The 19,101-nt window shown below is 39.2% G+C and overlaps 1 protein-coding gene across 3 annotated transcripts in view; it reads right to left on the bottom strand.

The window, feature by feature from the left end:
- The window catches only part of PRKCI (protein kinase C iota), a 107,022-nt gene that overhangs the window by 44,406 nt on the left and 43,515 nt on the right, over nucleotides 1-19,101 (bottom strand). For 2 of the 3 annotated variants that reach the window (XM_003416243.4, XM_064275463.1), the window contains one exon: nucleotides 695-784. In XM_003416243.4, the coding sequence (XP_003416291.3) occupies nucleotides 695-784 (90 nt within the window). Of the gene's footprint in view, nucleotides 1-694; nucleotides 785-8,480; nucleotides 8,925-19,101 lie in introns of those variants that run through there. The other variant, XM_064275461.1, reaches the window with a different exon arrangement.

Here is a 19,101-nt window from a genome sequence, read left to right as displayed (position 1 = left end):
AGAATTGATAAATTTGAATTATGGTGCTGGCGAAGAATATTGAATATACCATGGAATGCCAGAAGAACAAACAATTCTGTCTTGAAAGAAGTACTACCAGAATGTTCCTTAGAAGTGAGGATGGCGAAACTTTATCTCATGTACTTTGGACATATTATCAGGAGGGATCCATCCCTGGAGAAGGACATAGTGGTTGGTAGAGGGTTGGTGAAAAAGAGCAAGACCCTCAACAAGACAGATTAACACAGTGGCTGCAACAATGGGGCTCAAACATTGCATCCAGGGGCCTAACTACGAAAATAGTACCTCGGGCAATTAGTGTTAAATTGCTGAATAATCTCTCACAGCTGGCGATGAAAACAGTGATGGCCAATAGAAACTGCTAATTGGTGCCCCACCTCAAGCAGCGCCCAGGGCACGCATTTCCAAACCCCCAAACAAGTTAGGCCTCTGACAGCAACAGTTGTGAGGATGGCGCAGGACCGGGTAGTGTTTCATTCTGTTGTACAAAAGGTCCCTATGAGTTGGAACCAACTCAATGGCACCTAACAACAACGAGCATCCGTGAAACTACTGAATAAGAACAATTAATTAGCAATGAAGACCAAAGATTAAGAAAATTACATCATGATTATTTTCTAAATGGTCAAGGAATATATAATTCTAGAAGAGTGAGAAATGACTACTCCTTTACCGTGAATTAAGAGTTCAGAATCCTTGTTTAGCTCATAAAGCCTAAAGGCTTCTTCTAACTCCAACTGAGATGATACTGTACACGGGTCTCCTAAAAAATACAAAAAAATGAAGCTTTTTAAAACCGCTAACTAAATGCGATGATTAATACACAATTTCCTAAAGTAAAATCTTGAGGAAAAACAACTTTATATATACATAGAAAAATATTTGATAAAAACAAATCCTTACTTAGAAAATTCTGTTTTCTGAAGTGGATGGCATAGCTTTCATTTCTATGTCTATAAAATATTACTCGAAGTTCATATACACCAAATTTTATACATTTAAAACCATTTTATTCTTTTTTTCTATTTTATTGAGTGTTTGGTAAAAGCTTACATAGCAAGTTAGGTACTCATTTGACAATTTCACAAATTATTCAGTGACTTTAGTTACATTTACCACAATGTGTATTTACACATACCTATAGATACTTCGGGATAGATACTTCTGGAAACCCTGGTGGTGTAGTAAAGAGCTACGACCGCTAACCAAAAGGTCAGCAGTTCGAATCCACCAGGCGCTCCTTGGAAACCCTGTATGGGGCAGTTCTACTCTGTCCTATAGGGTTGCTATGAGTTGAAATCGACTTGAGGGCAACGAGTTTGGTTTTTTTCTTTTTGGTAAATATCTATCTATCCTCAGCTTACCTATGCTAATGTGCCTATATCCATCCGTATGTGCTCAAACACTCGTTTTTACTTTGGCTGGGCTGTGCTGTGCTTACTACATCCACATTTGGTACCACTTTTCCCATCAAGAAAAATAAAAAGTCTCTATGATCTAAAGTGTACTTGCCCCCCCTCCCCACAACTCTCCCTGGTAACCACCAATGAACACTGGTCTCACTGGTCTCTCTCTCTATTCTTGTCTTCTAACAAAAGAAGGATCATACACTATTGGCCCTTATATTCTTGACTTATTTCATTTAGTATTATGTCTTCTAGGTCCATTATGTCTTCCAGGTTCATTCATTTTATCTGATTTTATATGTTTCATAGACTCACTGTTCTTTATGGGTGCATAGTATTCCACTGTATGTATGTACCACAATTTGCTTATCCATGCATCCACTGATGGGCACTGTGGTTGTTTCCATTTGCGATTGTGACTAAAGCAGCCATGAACATAGGTGTGTATATGTTCTGCTCTGCAGAAGACAGATATGGCAGTCTGCTTCCGTAAAGATCATAGCCTTGGAAGCCCTATGGGGCAGTTCTACTCTATTCTACAGGATCACTATGAGTTGGAATCGATTCCACAGCAACAAGTTTGGTTATGGTTAGGGTATACACCTAGGAATGGGATTGTCGGATCATAGGGTAGTAAAACCATTTTATCTTTAATACCGTACATATTCAAAATGCAGCAAACAGAAAATACCATGAATACATTTTAAATTACCACTGAAATATGACTAGTAAGTACGGCCAGGAACAAACTTTCTGTTACCAGTTTCTTTAAAAGAATACATGAAAGTAATCCTATTGCCATTGTATAGCTGGTTAGAAGTTTCCATGTAATCACTATTACATTTCTTGCTGTTGTTGTTGGGTGCCATAGAGTTGGATCCGACTCATAGTGACCATACGTACAACAGAACAAAACACTGCTCAGTCCTGTGCCACCTTCACAATCTTTGGTATGCTTGAGCCCACTGTTGCAGCCACTGTGTCAATCCACCTGGTTGGGAGTCTTCCACTTTTATACTCACTCTTTACTAAGAATGATGTCCTTCTCCAGGGACTGACCCCTCCTGATAACATGTCCAAAGTATGTGAGATGAAGTCTCGCCATTCTTCCTTCTAAGGAGCAGTCTGGCTGTACTTCCTCCAAGACAGATTTGTTCGTTCTTCTGGCAGTCCATGGTATATTCAACATTCTTCGCCAACACCATACAAATGCGTCAATTCTTTCTTGGTCTTCCTTATTCATTGTCCAGCTTTTGCATGCATTATGAGGCGATTAAAGATACCATGGCCTGGATCAGGCCCACCTTAGTCTTCAAGGTGACATCTTTGCTTTTTAACACGTTAAAGAGGTCTTCTGCAGCAGATTTGTACAATGCAATGCGTCATTTGACTTCCTGACTGCTGCCTCCATGAGTGTTGACTGTGGATCCAAGTAAAATGAAATCCTTGACAACTTCAATATTTTCTGTTTATCATGATGTTACTGGTCCAGTTGTAAGGATTTCTGTTTTATGTTGAGGTGTAATTTATACTGAAGGCTGTAGTCTCTGATCTTCATCAGTAAGTGCTTCAAGTTCTCGTCACTTTCGGCAAGCAAAGTTGTAAGATGTGCATAATGCAGGTTGTTAATGAGTCTTCCTCCAATCCTGATGCCCCGTTCTTCTTCATATAGCCCAGCTTCTTGGATTATTTGCTCAGTGTATAGACTGAATAGGTATGATAAAGGGATACAACCCACGATCACGCACACCTTTCCTGACTTTAAATGATGCAGTATCCCCTTGTTCTATTCGAACAACTGCCTCTTAATCTACGTACAGGTTCCTCAGGAGCACAAATTAAGTGTTCCAGAATTCCCATTCTTCACAATGTTATCCATAATTTGTTATGATCCACAAAGTTGAATGCCTTTGCATAGTCAACACACTCAAACGCTCAGGTAAACATATTTCTGGTATTCTCTGCTTTTAGCCGAGATCCATCTGACATCATGTATATATAGAGTAGCTATGAATTGGAATCAACAGCAACAGGTATTTATTAGATTTAGCCACAGATTTCGCCAAAGTTTTCCCTTCACATAACAGCCTGCTCAAAGGGGTCACAAAAAGGAAGTACAGCCACTGAAGTGCTCTTGACTGAAGAACGGTCGTAATGGAGCTGCTTTTAAAATATATGCATAGTTTCAGTAAACATTCATAGTTTGGCCAAGTAGCCAAAGAACTGAGTCATCCCTGGCAATCAGTGAGGTGGTGTATCTTCCTGGAAGAAGGCATTCTTCAATGAAACAGTCACCTAGAACATGGCTGGGGCCTGAGCTGGTTCATCCACACTGCCATCCTTCTGTTCATTTCTGTGGTTACACCAAACTTTATCACATACTAAATACTACACATTACCCAAAACTTAATCACTCTTGACAGAGAACTCACTCTCATTTGAGAGAGAAAAATGAAGTCATTTCATCTCCTTTCTTGCTGTCTCAAAGAAATGAGTGCTTTTATTCTTTTATCTGACCTTGGACACTGAATCCCTATTTACATTTATCTTCTTTGAGAGTAATTCCATTACTCCTTCTCTGTTCCATTTCCATTTTTTCCTTCTTCCCACTAGGTCTTCTCAGGCAAAGGCACGTTTGCATCTCCCCCTCAAAAATCTCTTTCCCACACAGGTTGCTATTCCATTCATTCAGTAGCCACACCTCTCAAGAGTAAATTGTACACTGAAAAATACAGGAAAGAAAAGGGACAGAGTCTTCAACTTTTCATTTTATACCTTTATTTAGTATCTTTTAAATTTAGATTTATATTTCATAATAAAATGTTTTTTATTATCAAGTATTATCTCACCCTGCTATCTCCATGTTCTTATCTTCTATTCATCTCTCAAAATGCTACTATCAGGTTTTAGTTCAAACGCTCCACTAAAACTACTATAGCAAAGGTCCCAAAATAACTGCCAAAAATCAACGGCATCTGTTCAAGTCTTTATTCTAGTTGACCTCTCTATAGCATCCTGACAAAGTTGTCCATTGATTATCTATAAAAACTGTGTCCAGGTTTCTAAAGCACCATTCTCCTGGTTCACCGACACTTCTTTTTAACTTTTTATTTTGAAAGTTCTCAAACATTACAAAATCTTATTTCACCTGTAGACCCACTCACTCTTTCCCTTCCAATGTATTATTTTGAACAAACCCTTGTATCTCTAAACAATAAAAATCCCTTAATCACAATGTCATTATTAACCTATAAAAAGTAACAGCTCACTATAAAATATCCAGACAATATTCACACTTCCACAATTGTCTTATCTTACTTTTTTATACCTGGAATTGCTTGAGTTAAGGTCCAAACAATGTCCACATAATACTCTTTTTACTCTACAGGTTTCTCCTTCCTTTTCTTCCCCATGCATTTTAGTTTGTTGAAGAAACTGGATCGTCTGTTCCACAGAGTTTCGTCCATCTGGATTTCTATATTTGCATACCTATGATATCATTGAACATATTCCTCTGTCCTCTGAATTTCTTGTATACTGGCAGTTAAAATCAGAGACTTTATTAGATTTGGGTGTAGCTAACTTAGCCAGGATACTTCCTAGATGATGTTGTATGATCCCTATTGTATCACACCAGGATGTCTTCTAATAGCTCTGCTCTGACTCTTGATGGCTGTGTCTCAGATGCTGCCTTGGCCCTCTCATTCACTTGACCCTCTATGTCTTTCTGAGAAAATCAATCTCAGCTACTCCCACTAGAGTCAACTATCATATACATTCTTATGGTTCTCAAACCTATATGTCTATACTGGCCTTGAGATCCACACCCAAATTTTTAATTCCCTCTCTCTCCTCACTTACATACTGTACAGGTACTTCCCAAACTCAAGATGTACCAAAATATTATTTTTCACCATAACTGTGACATGTCCTTCTCGTTTTCCATCATGGGTAATGGTATCAAAATGCATTTAGTTGCCAAAATACAAAAGCTCCAAGTCCCATTCAGCAACCAAACCACACCAAAGTCTAACTCATTCTAGATGATTCTTCCCTCCTTTCTTCTAACAACCAAATCAGTCACCATGTTCCATCACTTCTACTACTGATATGTCTCTGGTATCAGTTCCATTCTTCTCATCCCACTGTAACTGTCTAAATCTGAAGGTCGTCTGTTTCAAGAGAACTATTACACCAGTTTTATAACTAGTTTCTCTACCTCTAATCCTCTCACATTAATCTTCTTTCTAAATTGCAAAGGTCTTCTCTCTAAATATTAATCTCCTACTTTAAAACATTTACTAGCTCCCCAATTCCTGGTGGGCTAATTCCTTTATAATATACTTGGAAATCTTGAGTTTAGCATTAAAGTTGCTTCAAAATTTGGCCTTTCTCTCATACTTTTTTATAGGAATAAAAATTGGGACAGACTCTATAGAGGGCAACTTCACAATATCTTTTCATTTTAAAAATGTATTATCCTTGGGACACAGAGTGTCCCAGACAGAGTAGGATAAAACATAGAAAAGATCAAATTCACAGAAAAGACCAGATGTACTGGTCTGACAGAGACTGGAAGAACCCCTCAGACTATGGCCTCCATACACCCTTCTAACTCAGAACTGAAGCCACTCCTGAAGTTCACCTTTCAGCCATTTTAGGTAGACCTATAAAACAAAAAATAACTCACGGGGGGAATGTTCTTCTTAGCTCAATCAAATATACCAGACCAAACAGGCAACACCTGCACAAAAACAAAGACGAGAAGGCAGGAAGGGACAGGAAAACTAGACAAATGGCACCAGGGAAACCTGGGCGGAAAGGGAAAGAGGGAGAGTGCTGACATAATGTGGGGATGGAACCAATGTCATGAAACAAGTTATGTATAAATTTCTGAATGAGAAACTAATTTGCTTTGTAAACTTTCACCTAAAAAAAAAATAAAGCACAATAAAAAGAAAACATACTTCAAAAAAAAATAAAATAAAAATGTATTATCTTTTAAGAGTCAGCAATCTTTCTTATGTTTTTTACCATCAAAGATATTACATATATGGAAAATGACACTTGTAAAGAAAACTCATGACAGAGGTGGTGCCAACATGTGCTACAGACGGAAGCACTGCACTGTCCCTCCGTAGCAAAACACCTGAAAAACTAAGTAAAATGGAGACAAACGTCAGTCCTGGAACCCAAAAGCATCAAACGAAAAGATAAAGAACTCAGCCAAGCACCAAATGCAATAAGAAGCTGACACAGAACAGAGAGCGAGGAGAGATACGTGTGGAGGTCCCCTATCAGCTAACGGTGCGTGGATTTGCCATCCTGGACTCCTGTCGGAGGTCAGCAGACAGGGAGTACAAGAAGGCAGCTTCATGGAGCTCCCAGCAGGAGACAAGGCACCCGATAACCAGCAATATATGCTTTCCCACCCTCCACCCTTCTTTCCCCTCTCCTCTGCTTTCCACTGGACACAGTCTCTCAGCCCCATGCCACCTGGATTCGCCCCGCTCACATTGGCCAGTTTCCTGAGTGCTATTTGTTTGTTGCTGCTGTCCACTTCTTTTAGTTTCTTCTGTGACTCTCACCACCTCCACCTCATTCCTCTTTAACACCTAGCTCTGTATGCCATCTTTGCTTCTTCTTAAAAAGCTGTGAAGGGCTGCTCAGCTAGGGAACCGCTTCCCTGACCTATGCTACAATGCCGGTGGGATCCCAGGGGCTTTTTTTGTTGTTTTTGTTTTGTTTGTTTTCTTTTTCTTTTCGTGGCTTGGGAACCCCTTCCAGCCAGGCTATACTGCATGGCTTGGTAGCCACTTCCCACGTCTATGCAATCGCACCAGTAAGATCCCTAGCGGCATTTCTTTTTTTCCTTTTTGTCTTTCTTCATTTCTCAGTTTCACATCACTATATACGTACCTTCTTTTCCTGTCTGCTGAATACGTGGTGCTATGTGACATCTCTATCCTTTCTAGCCAGGCTGTACTGTGTGGCCTAGGAGCCACTTCCCTGGTCATCACAGCTGCACTGGTAGAATCCCTGGGGGCTTCGCTTTTCTTTCTTTTCCTCTAATATTTATTTATTTATTATTTTCCTCCCCCCATTTATTTTTTCTCTATTTCTCAGTTTCTCGTCTCTCCATTCCAATGGCAAGCTCCCTTAGCACTTTTTTTTTATTGTCTCCTGTTTCTCTCTCCTCTCTCTACTCTTTCCCATACCCACCTTAGCTCCACACATCACAAACTCCCCCATCCTTCCAGCCTACCTGCACCATGTGCTGAACATCATATTCCCGAGCAGCACAAGCGCAGTCTACCAGAACCTGCCCTGCACTGACACCCAGCCCACCCTGCCAGCCCTAGTATGTGCCACAAACAACCCATCCCAGCCCCTCCCCCTCAACTGGAACTGCCCTGCTGCACCTTAGCTGACTGACTGGCTCTGCCCACTGGACAAGTAGTGAAAAGTATTGTGCCCAAGGATGAACAAACAAAAAAGAACACACAGCTCACCTGCTCAGACATAACGAAATAAAACGAAAAAGAAGGATGAAGCAAACAAATTTACAATCACTAAACAAAGGAAAACTACTGAATGTCCAGAAGACAACAGACAATATTAAGACATACTAAAAAAAACTGGACAAGGCGGAGCCAGTAGGCATCCAAAATAAAACACCAGATGACTTTCCAGTAGAAGAAGAGGCAGTAGAACTACCTGATAGGGAATTCAATTCTCTAATATTCAGAGCTATTCAAGAACTGAAATAAAAAGCAGACAAAAAATGAGGAAAAAATAGAAAACTTCACAGAAAACGCAAACCAAAAAAGATGGAAAAATCCAGGAAAATAATACAGGAGTAAAATGCCAAAATAAATTCACAACTAGAAATCATACAAAAACAACAACTGTTGCTGTTATTAGGTACCGTCGAGTTGGTTCCAATTCATAGCGACCCTATGCACAACACAACGAAACACTGGCCTGTCTTGAGCCATCCTTACAATCATTGTTATGCTTGAGCTCACTGCTGCACCCACTGTTTCAACCCACCTCGTTGAAGGTCTTCCTCTTTTCCTCTGACCCTGTACTTTGCCAAGCACGCTGTCCTTCTCCAGGGACTGATCCCTCCCAAGAAGGTGTCCAAAGTATGTAAGACGCAGTCTTGCCATCCTTGCTTCTAAGGAGCATTCTGGTTGTACTTCTTCCAAGACAGATTTGTTCATTCTTTTGGCAGTCCATGGTATATTCGATATTCTTCACCAACATCATAATTCGAAGGCATCAATTCTTCCTCAATCTTCCTTATTCACTGTCCAGCTTTCACATGCATATGATGCGATTGAAAATACCATGGCTTGGGTCAGGCACACCTTAGTCTTCAAGGTGACATCTTTGCTCTTCAAAACTTTGAAGAGGTCCTTTGCAGCACATTTACCCAATGCAATGAGTCTTTTGATTTCTTGACTGCTGCTTCCATGGCTGTTGATTGTGAATCCAAGTAAAATGAAATCCTTGACAATTTCAATCTTTTCTCTGTTTATCATGATGTTGCTCATTGGTCCAGTTGTGAGGATTTTTGTTTTCTTTATGTTGAGGTGCAACCCATACTGAAGGCTGTGGTCTTTTGATCTTCATTAGTAAGTGCTTCAAGTCCTCTTCACTTTCAGCAAGGAAGGTTGTGTCATCTGCATAATGAAGGTTGTTAATGAGTCTTCCTCCAATCCTGATGCCCCGTTCTTCTTCATATAGTCCAGCTTCTCGGATTATTTGCTCAGCATACAGATTGAATAGGTATGGCGAAAGAATACAATCTTGACGCACAACTTTCCTGACTTTAAACCAATGAGTGTCGCCTTGTTCTGTCCAAACAACTGCCTCTTGATCTTTGTAAAGGTTCCTCCTGAGCACAATTAAGTGTTCTGGAATTCTCATTCTTCGCAATGTTATCCATAATTTGTTATGATCCACATAGTCAAATTTCTTTGCATAGTCAATAAAACACAGGTAAACATCCTTCTGGTATTCTCTGCTTTCCGAAGTCCAAAATATAAACAAGATTTCAGAAACGGACAGTGTCATAGATGGGCTGAGGAGCAGGTCTGAAACAATGAAGACAAGATCAGCAAAATTGAAGACAAACACTTGGATACTACTCTGTTTGAGGAAAAATCAGAAAAAAGAACAAAGAAAACTGAAGAAACCCTGAGCATCACGTGGGATGCAATGAAGAGCAAAAAGATGCGAGTGACTGGAGTTCCAAAATGGACTGAGAAAACGGAATACACAGACAGGAACACTGAATTATTGCTGACAGAAAACTTCCCTAATATCATGAAAGATGAAAAACTGGCCATTCAAGAAGCTCAACAAACCCCATAGACAATAGACCCCAAAAGAAAATCACCACCAAAAAACCAAACCAAACCCAGTGCCATCAAGTCGATTCCGACTTATAGCGACCCTATAAGACAGAGTAGAACTGCACCACAGAGTTTCCAAGGAGCGCCTAACGGATTCGAACTGCCAATCCTTTAGGTTAGCAGCCGTAGCACTTAACCACTATGCCACCAGGGTTAGCTGAGAGCAGCTTGAGAAAAAAAAAGAGTCACATACAGAGGAGAAACAATAAGACTAAACTCTGATTATTCAGCAGAAACAAACCATGCAGGGAAAAAGGCAATGGGATGACATATATTAAACCTTGAAAGAAAAAACTGCCAACGAAGGAAAACATATCCCACAAAATTCTTGTTCAAATATGCTGGTGAAATTAGGACATTTGCAGAGAAACAAAAATTGAAGGAATATGTAAAAACCAAGCCAAATGTACAAGAATTATTAGATGGAGCTCTTCAGTCTGAGAACAAACAACATCAGATCACAGCTTGAATCTAGGAGGCAAGATTCTACCAGCCAGATGCCAAGCTAGGAAATGAACCCTCAAGGACCAAAACCAAAAGAATTGCAACAGGGAACCAGAAAGGTTAATCTGTAAATAGGAACAACACCAGAACAAAAAAAGAGGGAATAAACAGTGTAGGTATTAAACTTTCTAATGGAGAGGAAGGCAATATGAAAACAAGTAATAATAGACTGGTTCAAACCTAGGAACGTAAGAGTAAATTTGAAGGTAATCACAAAGAAAGTTGACAAACATACTCATCAAAATAAAGACAAAAAAACATAAAGTCTCAGTAAAAACAAAATCTACAAAAACAAAAAAAAAATGGAAAAAAAAAATCACGAACAAAAGGAATTCAGCCAGGAGAGTAAGAGGAACAATGAAAATGTCAGCATCACAAAAAAAGCACTACAAAATTTCTCAACATAATAAAGGGCATCTATGCAAAGCCAACAGCCAATATCACTCTAAATGGAGAGAACCTGACAGCATTTCCCTTGAGAACGGGAACCAGACAAGGATGCCCTTTATCACCGCTCTTATTCAACATCGTACTTGAAGTCCTAGCCAGGGCAATTAGGCTAGACAAAGAAATAAAGGGTATCCAGATTGGCAAGGAGGAAGTAAAGCTATCACTATTTGCAGATGACATGATCGTATACATGGAAAACCCTAAGGAATCCTCCAGAAAACTACTGAAACTAATAGAAGGGCTTGGAAGAGTCTCAGGTTATAAAATAAACATACAAAAATCACTTGGATTCCTCTACATCAACAAAAAGAACACCGAAGAGGAAATAACCAAATCAATACCATTCACAGTAGCCCCCAAGAAGATAAAATACTTAGGAATAAATCTTACCAAGGATGTAAAAGACCTATACAAAGAAAACTATAAAACTCTGCTACAAGAAATTCAAAAGGACATACTTAAGTGGAAAAACATACCCTGCTCATGGATAGGAAGACTTAACATAGTAAAAATGTCTATTCTACCAAAAGCCATCTATACATACAATGCACTTCCAATCCAAATACCAATGTCATATTTTAAGGGGATAGAGAAACAAATCACCAATTTCACATGGAAGGGAAAGAACCCCCAGATAAGCAAAGCATTACTGAAAAAGAAGAAGAAAGTGGGAGGCCTCACTCTACCTGATTTCAGAACCTATTATACAGCTACAGTAGTCAAAACAGCCTGGTACTGGTACAACAACAGGCACATAGACCAATGGAACAGAATTGAGAACCCAGATATAAATCCATCCATGTATGAGCAGCTGATATTTGACAAAGGACCAGTGTCAGTCAATTGGGGAAATGATAGCCTTTTTAACAAATGGTGCTGGCATACCTGGATATCCATTTGCAAAAGAATGAAACAGGACCCAGACCTCACACCATGCACAAAAACTAATTCCAAGTGGATCAAAGACCTAAACATAAAGACTAAAACGATAAAGATCATGGAAGAAAAAATAGGGACAACCCTAGGAGCCCTAATACAGGGCATAAACAGAATACAAAACATTACCAAAAATGATGAAGAGAAACCAGATAACTGGGAGCTCCTAAAAATCAAACACCTATGCTCATCTAAAGACTTCACCAAAAGAGTAAAAAGACCACCTACAGACTGGGAAAGAATATTCAGCTATGACATCTCAGACCAGCGCCTGATCTCTAAAATCTACATGATTCTGTCAAAACTCAACCACAAAAAGACACACAACCCAATCAAGAAGTGGGCAAAGGATATGAACACACATTTCACTAAAGAAGATATTCAGGCAGCCAACAAACACATGAGAAAATGCTGCCGATCATTAGCCATTAGAGAAATGCAAATTAAAACTACGATGAGATTCCATCTCACACCAACTAGACTGGCATTAATCCAAAAAACACAAAATAATAAATGTTGGAGAGGCTGCGGAGAGATTGGAACTCTTATACACTGCTGGTGGGATTGTAAAATAGTACAACCACTTTGGAAATCCATCTGGCGTTATCTGAAACAGTTAGAAATAGAACTACCATACAACCCAGAAATCCCACTCCTCGGAATATACCCTAGAGATACAAGAGCCTTCACACAAACAGATATATGCACACCCATGTTTATTGCAGCTCTGTTTACAATAGCAAAAAGCTGGAAGCAACCAAGGTGTCCATCAACAGATGAATGGGTAAATAAATTGTGGTATATTCACACAATGGAATACTATGCATCGATAAAGAACAGTGACGAATCTGTGAAACATTTCCTAACATGGAGGAACCTGGAAGGCATTATGCTGAGCGAAATCAGTCAGAGGCAAAAGGACAAATATTGTATAAGACCACTATTATAAGATCTTGAGAAATAGAAAAAACTGAGAAGAACACATACTTTTGTGGTTACGAAGGGGGGAGGGAGGGAGGGAGGGAGAGGGTTTTTTATTGATCAATTAGTAGATAAGAACTGCTTTGGGTGAAGGGAAAGACAACACTCAATACAAGGAAGGTCAGTCTAATTGGACTGGACTAAAAGCAAAGAGGTTTCCGGAATAAAATGAATGCTTCAAAGGTCAGCAGAGCAGGGGCTGGGGTCTGGGGAACATGGTTTGAGAGGACTTCTAAGTCAATGGGCAAAACAATTCTATTATGAAAACATTCTGCATCCCACTTTGAAATGTGGCATCTGGGGTCCTAAATGCCAACAAGCGGCCATCTAAGATACATCAATTGGTCTCAACCCACCTGGAGCAAAGGCAAAGGAAGAACACCAAGGTCACACGACAACTAAGAACCCAAGAGACAGAAAGGGCCACATGAACCAGAGACCTACATTACCCTGAGACCAGAAGAACTAGTTGGTGCCCGGCCACAATCGATGTCTGCCCTGTCAGGGAGCACAACAGACAACTCCTGAGGGATACAGACCAATGGGATACAGACCCCAAATTCTCATAAAAAGACCATACTTAATGGTCTGACTGAGACTAGAGGAATCCCGGAGGCAATGCTCCCCAGACCTTCTGATGGTACAGGACAGGAACCATCCCCAAAGACAACCCATCAGGCATGAAAAGGACTGGTCAGCAGTGGGGAGAGAGATGCTGATGAAGAGTGAGCTAATTAAATCAGGTGAACACTGGAGAGTGTGTTGGCAACTCTTGACTGGAAGGGGGATGGGAAGATAGAGAGAGAGGGAAGACGGCAAAATTGGCACGAAACGAGAGACTGAAAGGGCTGACTCAATAGGGGGAGAGCAAGTGGGAGAAGGGAGTAAGATGTATGTAAACTTACATGTGACAGACTGATTGGAATGGTAAATGTTCACTTGAAGCTTAATAAAAATTAATTAAAAAAAAAATCTGACAGCATTTGAAGCCTAAAAAAAAAAAAAAGCACTACAAAATGATGGCAATAAACTCACACCTATCAATAATTACATTGATTGTACATGGCCTAAATGCACCCATAAAGAGACAGAGAGTCATAGAATGGATTAAAAACAGGATCCATCAATGTGCTGTCTACAAGAGACACACCTTAGAAACAAAGATGAAAATTTATTAAAAATCAAAGGATGGAAAAAAATATATCAAACACCTATCAAAAAAGAGCAGGAGTGACAACACTAATCTCAGATAAAATAGACTTTAAAACAAAATCCACCATAAAAGACAGAGAAGGGCACTATGTAATGATTAAACGGACAACCCCTCATAAAGACCAAACCATAATAAACATCTACACACTCAATGACAGGGATCCAAAATACATAAAAAAACTAACAGCACTGAAAAGAGAAACTGACAGTTCCACAATAATAGCAGGAAACTTCAACACACCACTCTCAGTAAAGGACAGAACATCTAGAAAAAAACTCTACAAAGATACAGAAGAGCTAAAGGGCACAATCAGCCAACTTGACCTCACAGACATATATACAAAACACGCCATCCAACAGCTCCAAAGTACACATTCTTTTCCAGTGCACATGGAACGTTCTCCAGAACAGACCACATCTTAGGCCACAAAGCAACCCTCAACAAAATACAAAACACTGAGATAACACTAAGTATCTTCTCTGATCACAATACCATCAAAGTAGACATAAACAACAGGAAGAGCAAGGAAAAAAAAATCAATTACATGGAAAATGAATAACACCCTGCTTAAAAAAAAAAAAATTAAAAACCACTGGGTAATAGAAGAAATCAGAGATGGAATCAAAACATTCCTAGAATCAAACGAGAATGAAAACACATCATACCAAAACCTTTGGGACACAGCAAAGAAAGCCTTCAGAGGTCAATTTATAGCAATACATGTACATCAAAAAAGAAAGGACAAAATCAAAGCAGTAGCTTCACAACTTGAGCTAATAGAAAGAGCAAAAACAGCTCACAGCCACCAGAAGAAAGGAAATAATAAAGGCCAGAGCAGAAATAAATGAAATAGAGAACAAGAAAACAATAGAAAGAATCAACAAACCACAAGTTGTTTCTTTGAAAGGATCAACAAAATCAACAAACCACTGGCCAAATTGACAAAAGAAAAACAGGAGAGGATGCAAATAACTCAAATAAATGAAATGGGGAACATTACAATGGACCCAACTGAAACAAAAAGGATCGTAACAGAGCATTATGAAAAACTATATTCCAATGAATTTGAAAACCTAGAAGAAACGGACAAATTTCTAGAAACACACAACCTACCCAAACTAATACAACAATGCTGTTGAAAATCTAAACAGACCCGTAACAAGAGAAGAGACTGAAACGGTAATTAAAAAAAAAAACTCCCAAGAAAAAAAAGCCCTGGCTCAGGTGGCTTCACTGGAGAAATATACCAAACATTCATACAAGAGCTGACACCAGTACTACTCAAACTATCTCAGAACATATAAAGGAAGCAACACTTCCAAATTCATTCTATGAAGCCAGCATAACCCTGATACCAAAACCAGGCAAAGATGCCACAAAAAAAGAAAATTACAGACCAATATCTTTTATGAATATAGACGCAAAAATTCTCAACAAAATTCTAGCCAATAGAATTCAGCCTCATATCAAAAAAATAATATACCACAATCAAGTAAGGAGTCATACCAGGTATGTAAGGACAGTTCGACATTAGAAAATTAATCAACATAATCCACCACATAAATAAAAGGAGAGAAAAGAAATCACACGATCATCTTGATGGAAACAGAAAAGGCATTCAACAAAGTCCAAGAACCATTCCTTAAAAAAAACCTCAATAAAACAGGTATAGAAGGGAAAATTTCTCAACATAATAAACAGCATCTATGCAAAACCAATGGCCAACATCATTCTTAATGGAGAGAGGCTGAAAATACTCCCCTTGAGAACAGGAACAAGACAAGGATGCCCTTTATCACCACTATTTAACATTGTGCTGGAAGTCCTAGCTAGAGCAATAAGGCAAGAAAAAGAAATAAAGGGCACCCAAATTGGTAATAAAGAAGTTAAACTGTCCCTAAACAGGAAACCCAAGAGACTCCACAAGAAAACTGCTGGAACTAATAGAAAGATTCAACAAAGTAGGATACAAGATAAACATACAAAGATCGGTTGAATTCATATACACTAATATAAAGAACGATGAAAAGGAAATCAGGAAAACAATACCATTTACAATAGCCCCTAAAAAAAAAATAGTAAAATACTTAGGAATAAATCTAACCAGGGATGTAAAAGACCTATACAAAGAAAACTACAAAATATTACTGCAAGAAACCAAGAGAGATCTACATAAATGGAAAAATATACCATGCTCATGGACAGGTAGACCCAACACCATTAAAATGACAATTCTACTTAAAGTGATTTACAAATACAATGCAATCCCAATCCAAATACCAACAACATTCTTTAAAGAGATGGAAAAACTAATCACTAACCTTATATGGAAAGGGAAGAAGCCCACGATAAGTAAAGCACTACTGAAGAAGAAGAATAAAGTAGGACTCACACTGCCTGACTTCAGAACCTGCCATACAGCTACAGTAGTCAAAACAGCCTGATACTGGTATAACAGATACACTGACCAATGGAATAGAATTGGGAACCAGATGTAAATCCATCCACCTACGGTCACCTATCTTCAACAAGGGCCCAAAATCCATCAAATGAGGAAAAGACAGTCTTTTTAACAAATGGTGCTGGCAAAACTGGATGTCCATCTGCAAAAAAAAAAAACAGGACCCATACCTCACACCATATACAAAAACTGAATCAAAATAGATCAAACACCTAAATATAAAGCAAAAAACTATAAGGTTCACAGAAGAAAAAATAGGGTCATTGCTTGATGACCTAATACACAGCATTAACAGGATACAAACCATAACCAACAACACACAAACTCTAGAATATAAGCTACTGTCTTAGTTATCTAGTGCTGCTATAACAGAAATACCACAAGTGGATGGCTTTAACAAAGAGAAGTTTATTTCCTCACAGTAGAGTAGGCTAAAAATCCAAATTCAGGGCATCGGCTCCAGCGGAAGGCTTTCTCGCTCTGCAGGCTCTGGAGGAAGGTTCTTGTCCTCAATCTTCCCCTGGTCGAGGAGCTTCTCAGGTGCAAGGACACCGGGTCCAAAGGACATGCTCTGCTCCCAGTGCTGCTTTCTTGGTGGTATGAGGGCCCCCAACTCTCTGCTTGCTTCCCTTTCCTTTTTATCTTTTGAGAGATAAAAAGTGGTACAGGCCACACCCCAGGGAAACTCCCTTTACACTGGATCAAGAACATGACCTGGTAAGGGTGTTACAATCCCACCCTAATCCTCTTTAAAATAAAATTACAATCACAAAATGGACAATAACCACACAATACTAGAAATCATGCCCCAGCCAAATTGATACATGCATTTTTGGGGGGACATAGTTCAATACATGACAGCTATATAACTGAGATCTTCTTTAAAAATTAAACGCTTACGCTCATCGCAAGACTTCACCAGAAGAGTAAAAAGAGAACCTGCAGACCAGGAAAAAAATCATGGCTATTACAAATCAGACAAAGGTCTAATCTCTAAAATCTAGAAGAAAATACAACACCTCTACAACAAAAAGATAAATAATCCAATTAAAAAATGGGGCAAAGGAAATGAACAGGCACTTCACCAAAGAAGACATTCACGCAGCAACCAATGGACACATGAAGAAATGATCAGGATTGATAGCCATTAGAGAAATGCAAATCAAAACCACAATGAGCTACCATCTCAACCCCAGCAATTCTGGCAAGAATCAAAAAAACAGGAGATAACAAATGTTGGAGAGGCTGCTGGGGAGATCAGAACTCTTAAGCACTGCTGGTGGGAATACAAAATAATACAACCATTTTAGAAAACAATACAGCGCTTCCTTAGAAAGGTGGAAACAGAAATACCTTATGATCCATCAGTCCTACTCCTAGGAATATATCCTAGAGAATAAGAGTCTTCACACGAAGAGACATATGCACACCCATGTTCAGTGCAGCATTGTTCACAAAAGCAAAAACATGGAAACAACCTAGAGGCCCATCAACAGGTGAATGAATAAACAAACTATGGTACATACACACAATGATAAAGAACAATGATGAATCTGCAAAGCATCTCATAACATGGATGAATCTGGAGGGCATTATGCTGTGTGAAGTAAGTTAATTACAAACGGACAAATATTGTATGAGACCACCACTATAAAAACTCATGAAAAGGTTTACACACAGAAAGGAATAATCTTTGATGGTTATGAGGGTGGAATTGGAAAAACACTAAACACATAAGTGGTAACTCTGCTGAAGGATAAGACAGTATACAATACTGGGGAAGCCAGCACAACCTGTACAAGGAAAGGTCATGGAAGTTCCACAGACACGCCCAAACTCCCTGAGGGACTGAATTACTGGGCTGAGGGCTGTGGGGACCACGGTCTCAGGAAGCATCTAGCTCAACTGGCCTAACAGTTTATAAAGAAAATGTTCTACATTCTACTTTCGTGAGTAGCATCTGAGGTCTTAAAAGCCTGTGAGCATCCATCTAAGATACTCCACTGCTCTTACCCCTTCAGGAGCAAGGGAGAATGAAGAAAACTAAAGATACGAGGGAAAGATTAGACAAAAGAACTAACGGACCACAACTACCACAGCCTCCACCAGACTGAGTCCAGTACAACTAGATGGTGCCCGGCTACCACCACTGGCTGCTCTGACAGGATCACAATACAGGGTCCCAGACAGAGCTAAAGAAAAATGTAGTACAAAATTCCAACACAAAAAAAACACCAGACTTACTGGTCTGACATATAGACACCAGAGAAATCCGGAAAGTATGGCCCCCAGACACCCTTTTAACTCAGTAATATAGTCACTCCTAAGGTTCACCCTTCATCCAAACATTAGACAGGCCCATAAAACAAAATAAGACTAAAGGGGCACACCAGCCCAGGGGCAAGGACTAGAAGGCAGGAGGGAACAGGAAAGCTTGTAATACGGAACTCAAGGTTAAGAAGGGAGAGTGTTGACATGTCATGGGGTCGTTACTCAATGTCATAAAACAATATGTGTACTGTTCAATGAGAAACTAGTTTGTTCTGCAAACCTTCATCTAAAGTACAATAAAAAGATTTAAAAAAGTCATGATAACACTATAATTGCAAAAGCTTGGAAATAAATGTATAGTATAGTAATAGTTTATGCAGGCTTTAAAGAAAAAGTGGCAGCTCTATATGTACTGATACGGAAACATCTCCAAGC

The sequence above is a fragment of the Loxodonta africana genome, chromosome 23, assembly GCF_030014295.1.
Source record: "Loxodonta africana isolate mLoxAfr1 chromosome 23, mLoxAfr1.hap2, whole genome shotgun sequence".
In the NCBI taxonomy this organism is placed as follows: Eukaryota; Metazoa; Chordata; class Mammalia; order Proboscidea; family Elephantidae; genus Loxodonta; species Loxodonta africana.
The sequence above is the reverse complement of the archived record's forward strand: the minus strand, read 5'-3'. Positions and strand labels throughout refer to the sequence as shown.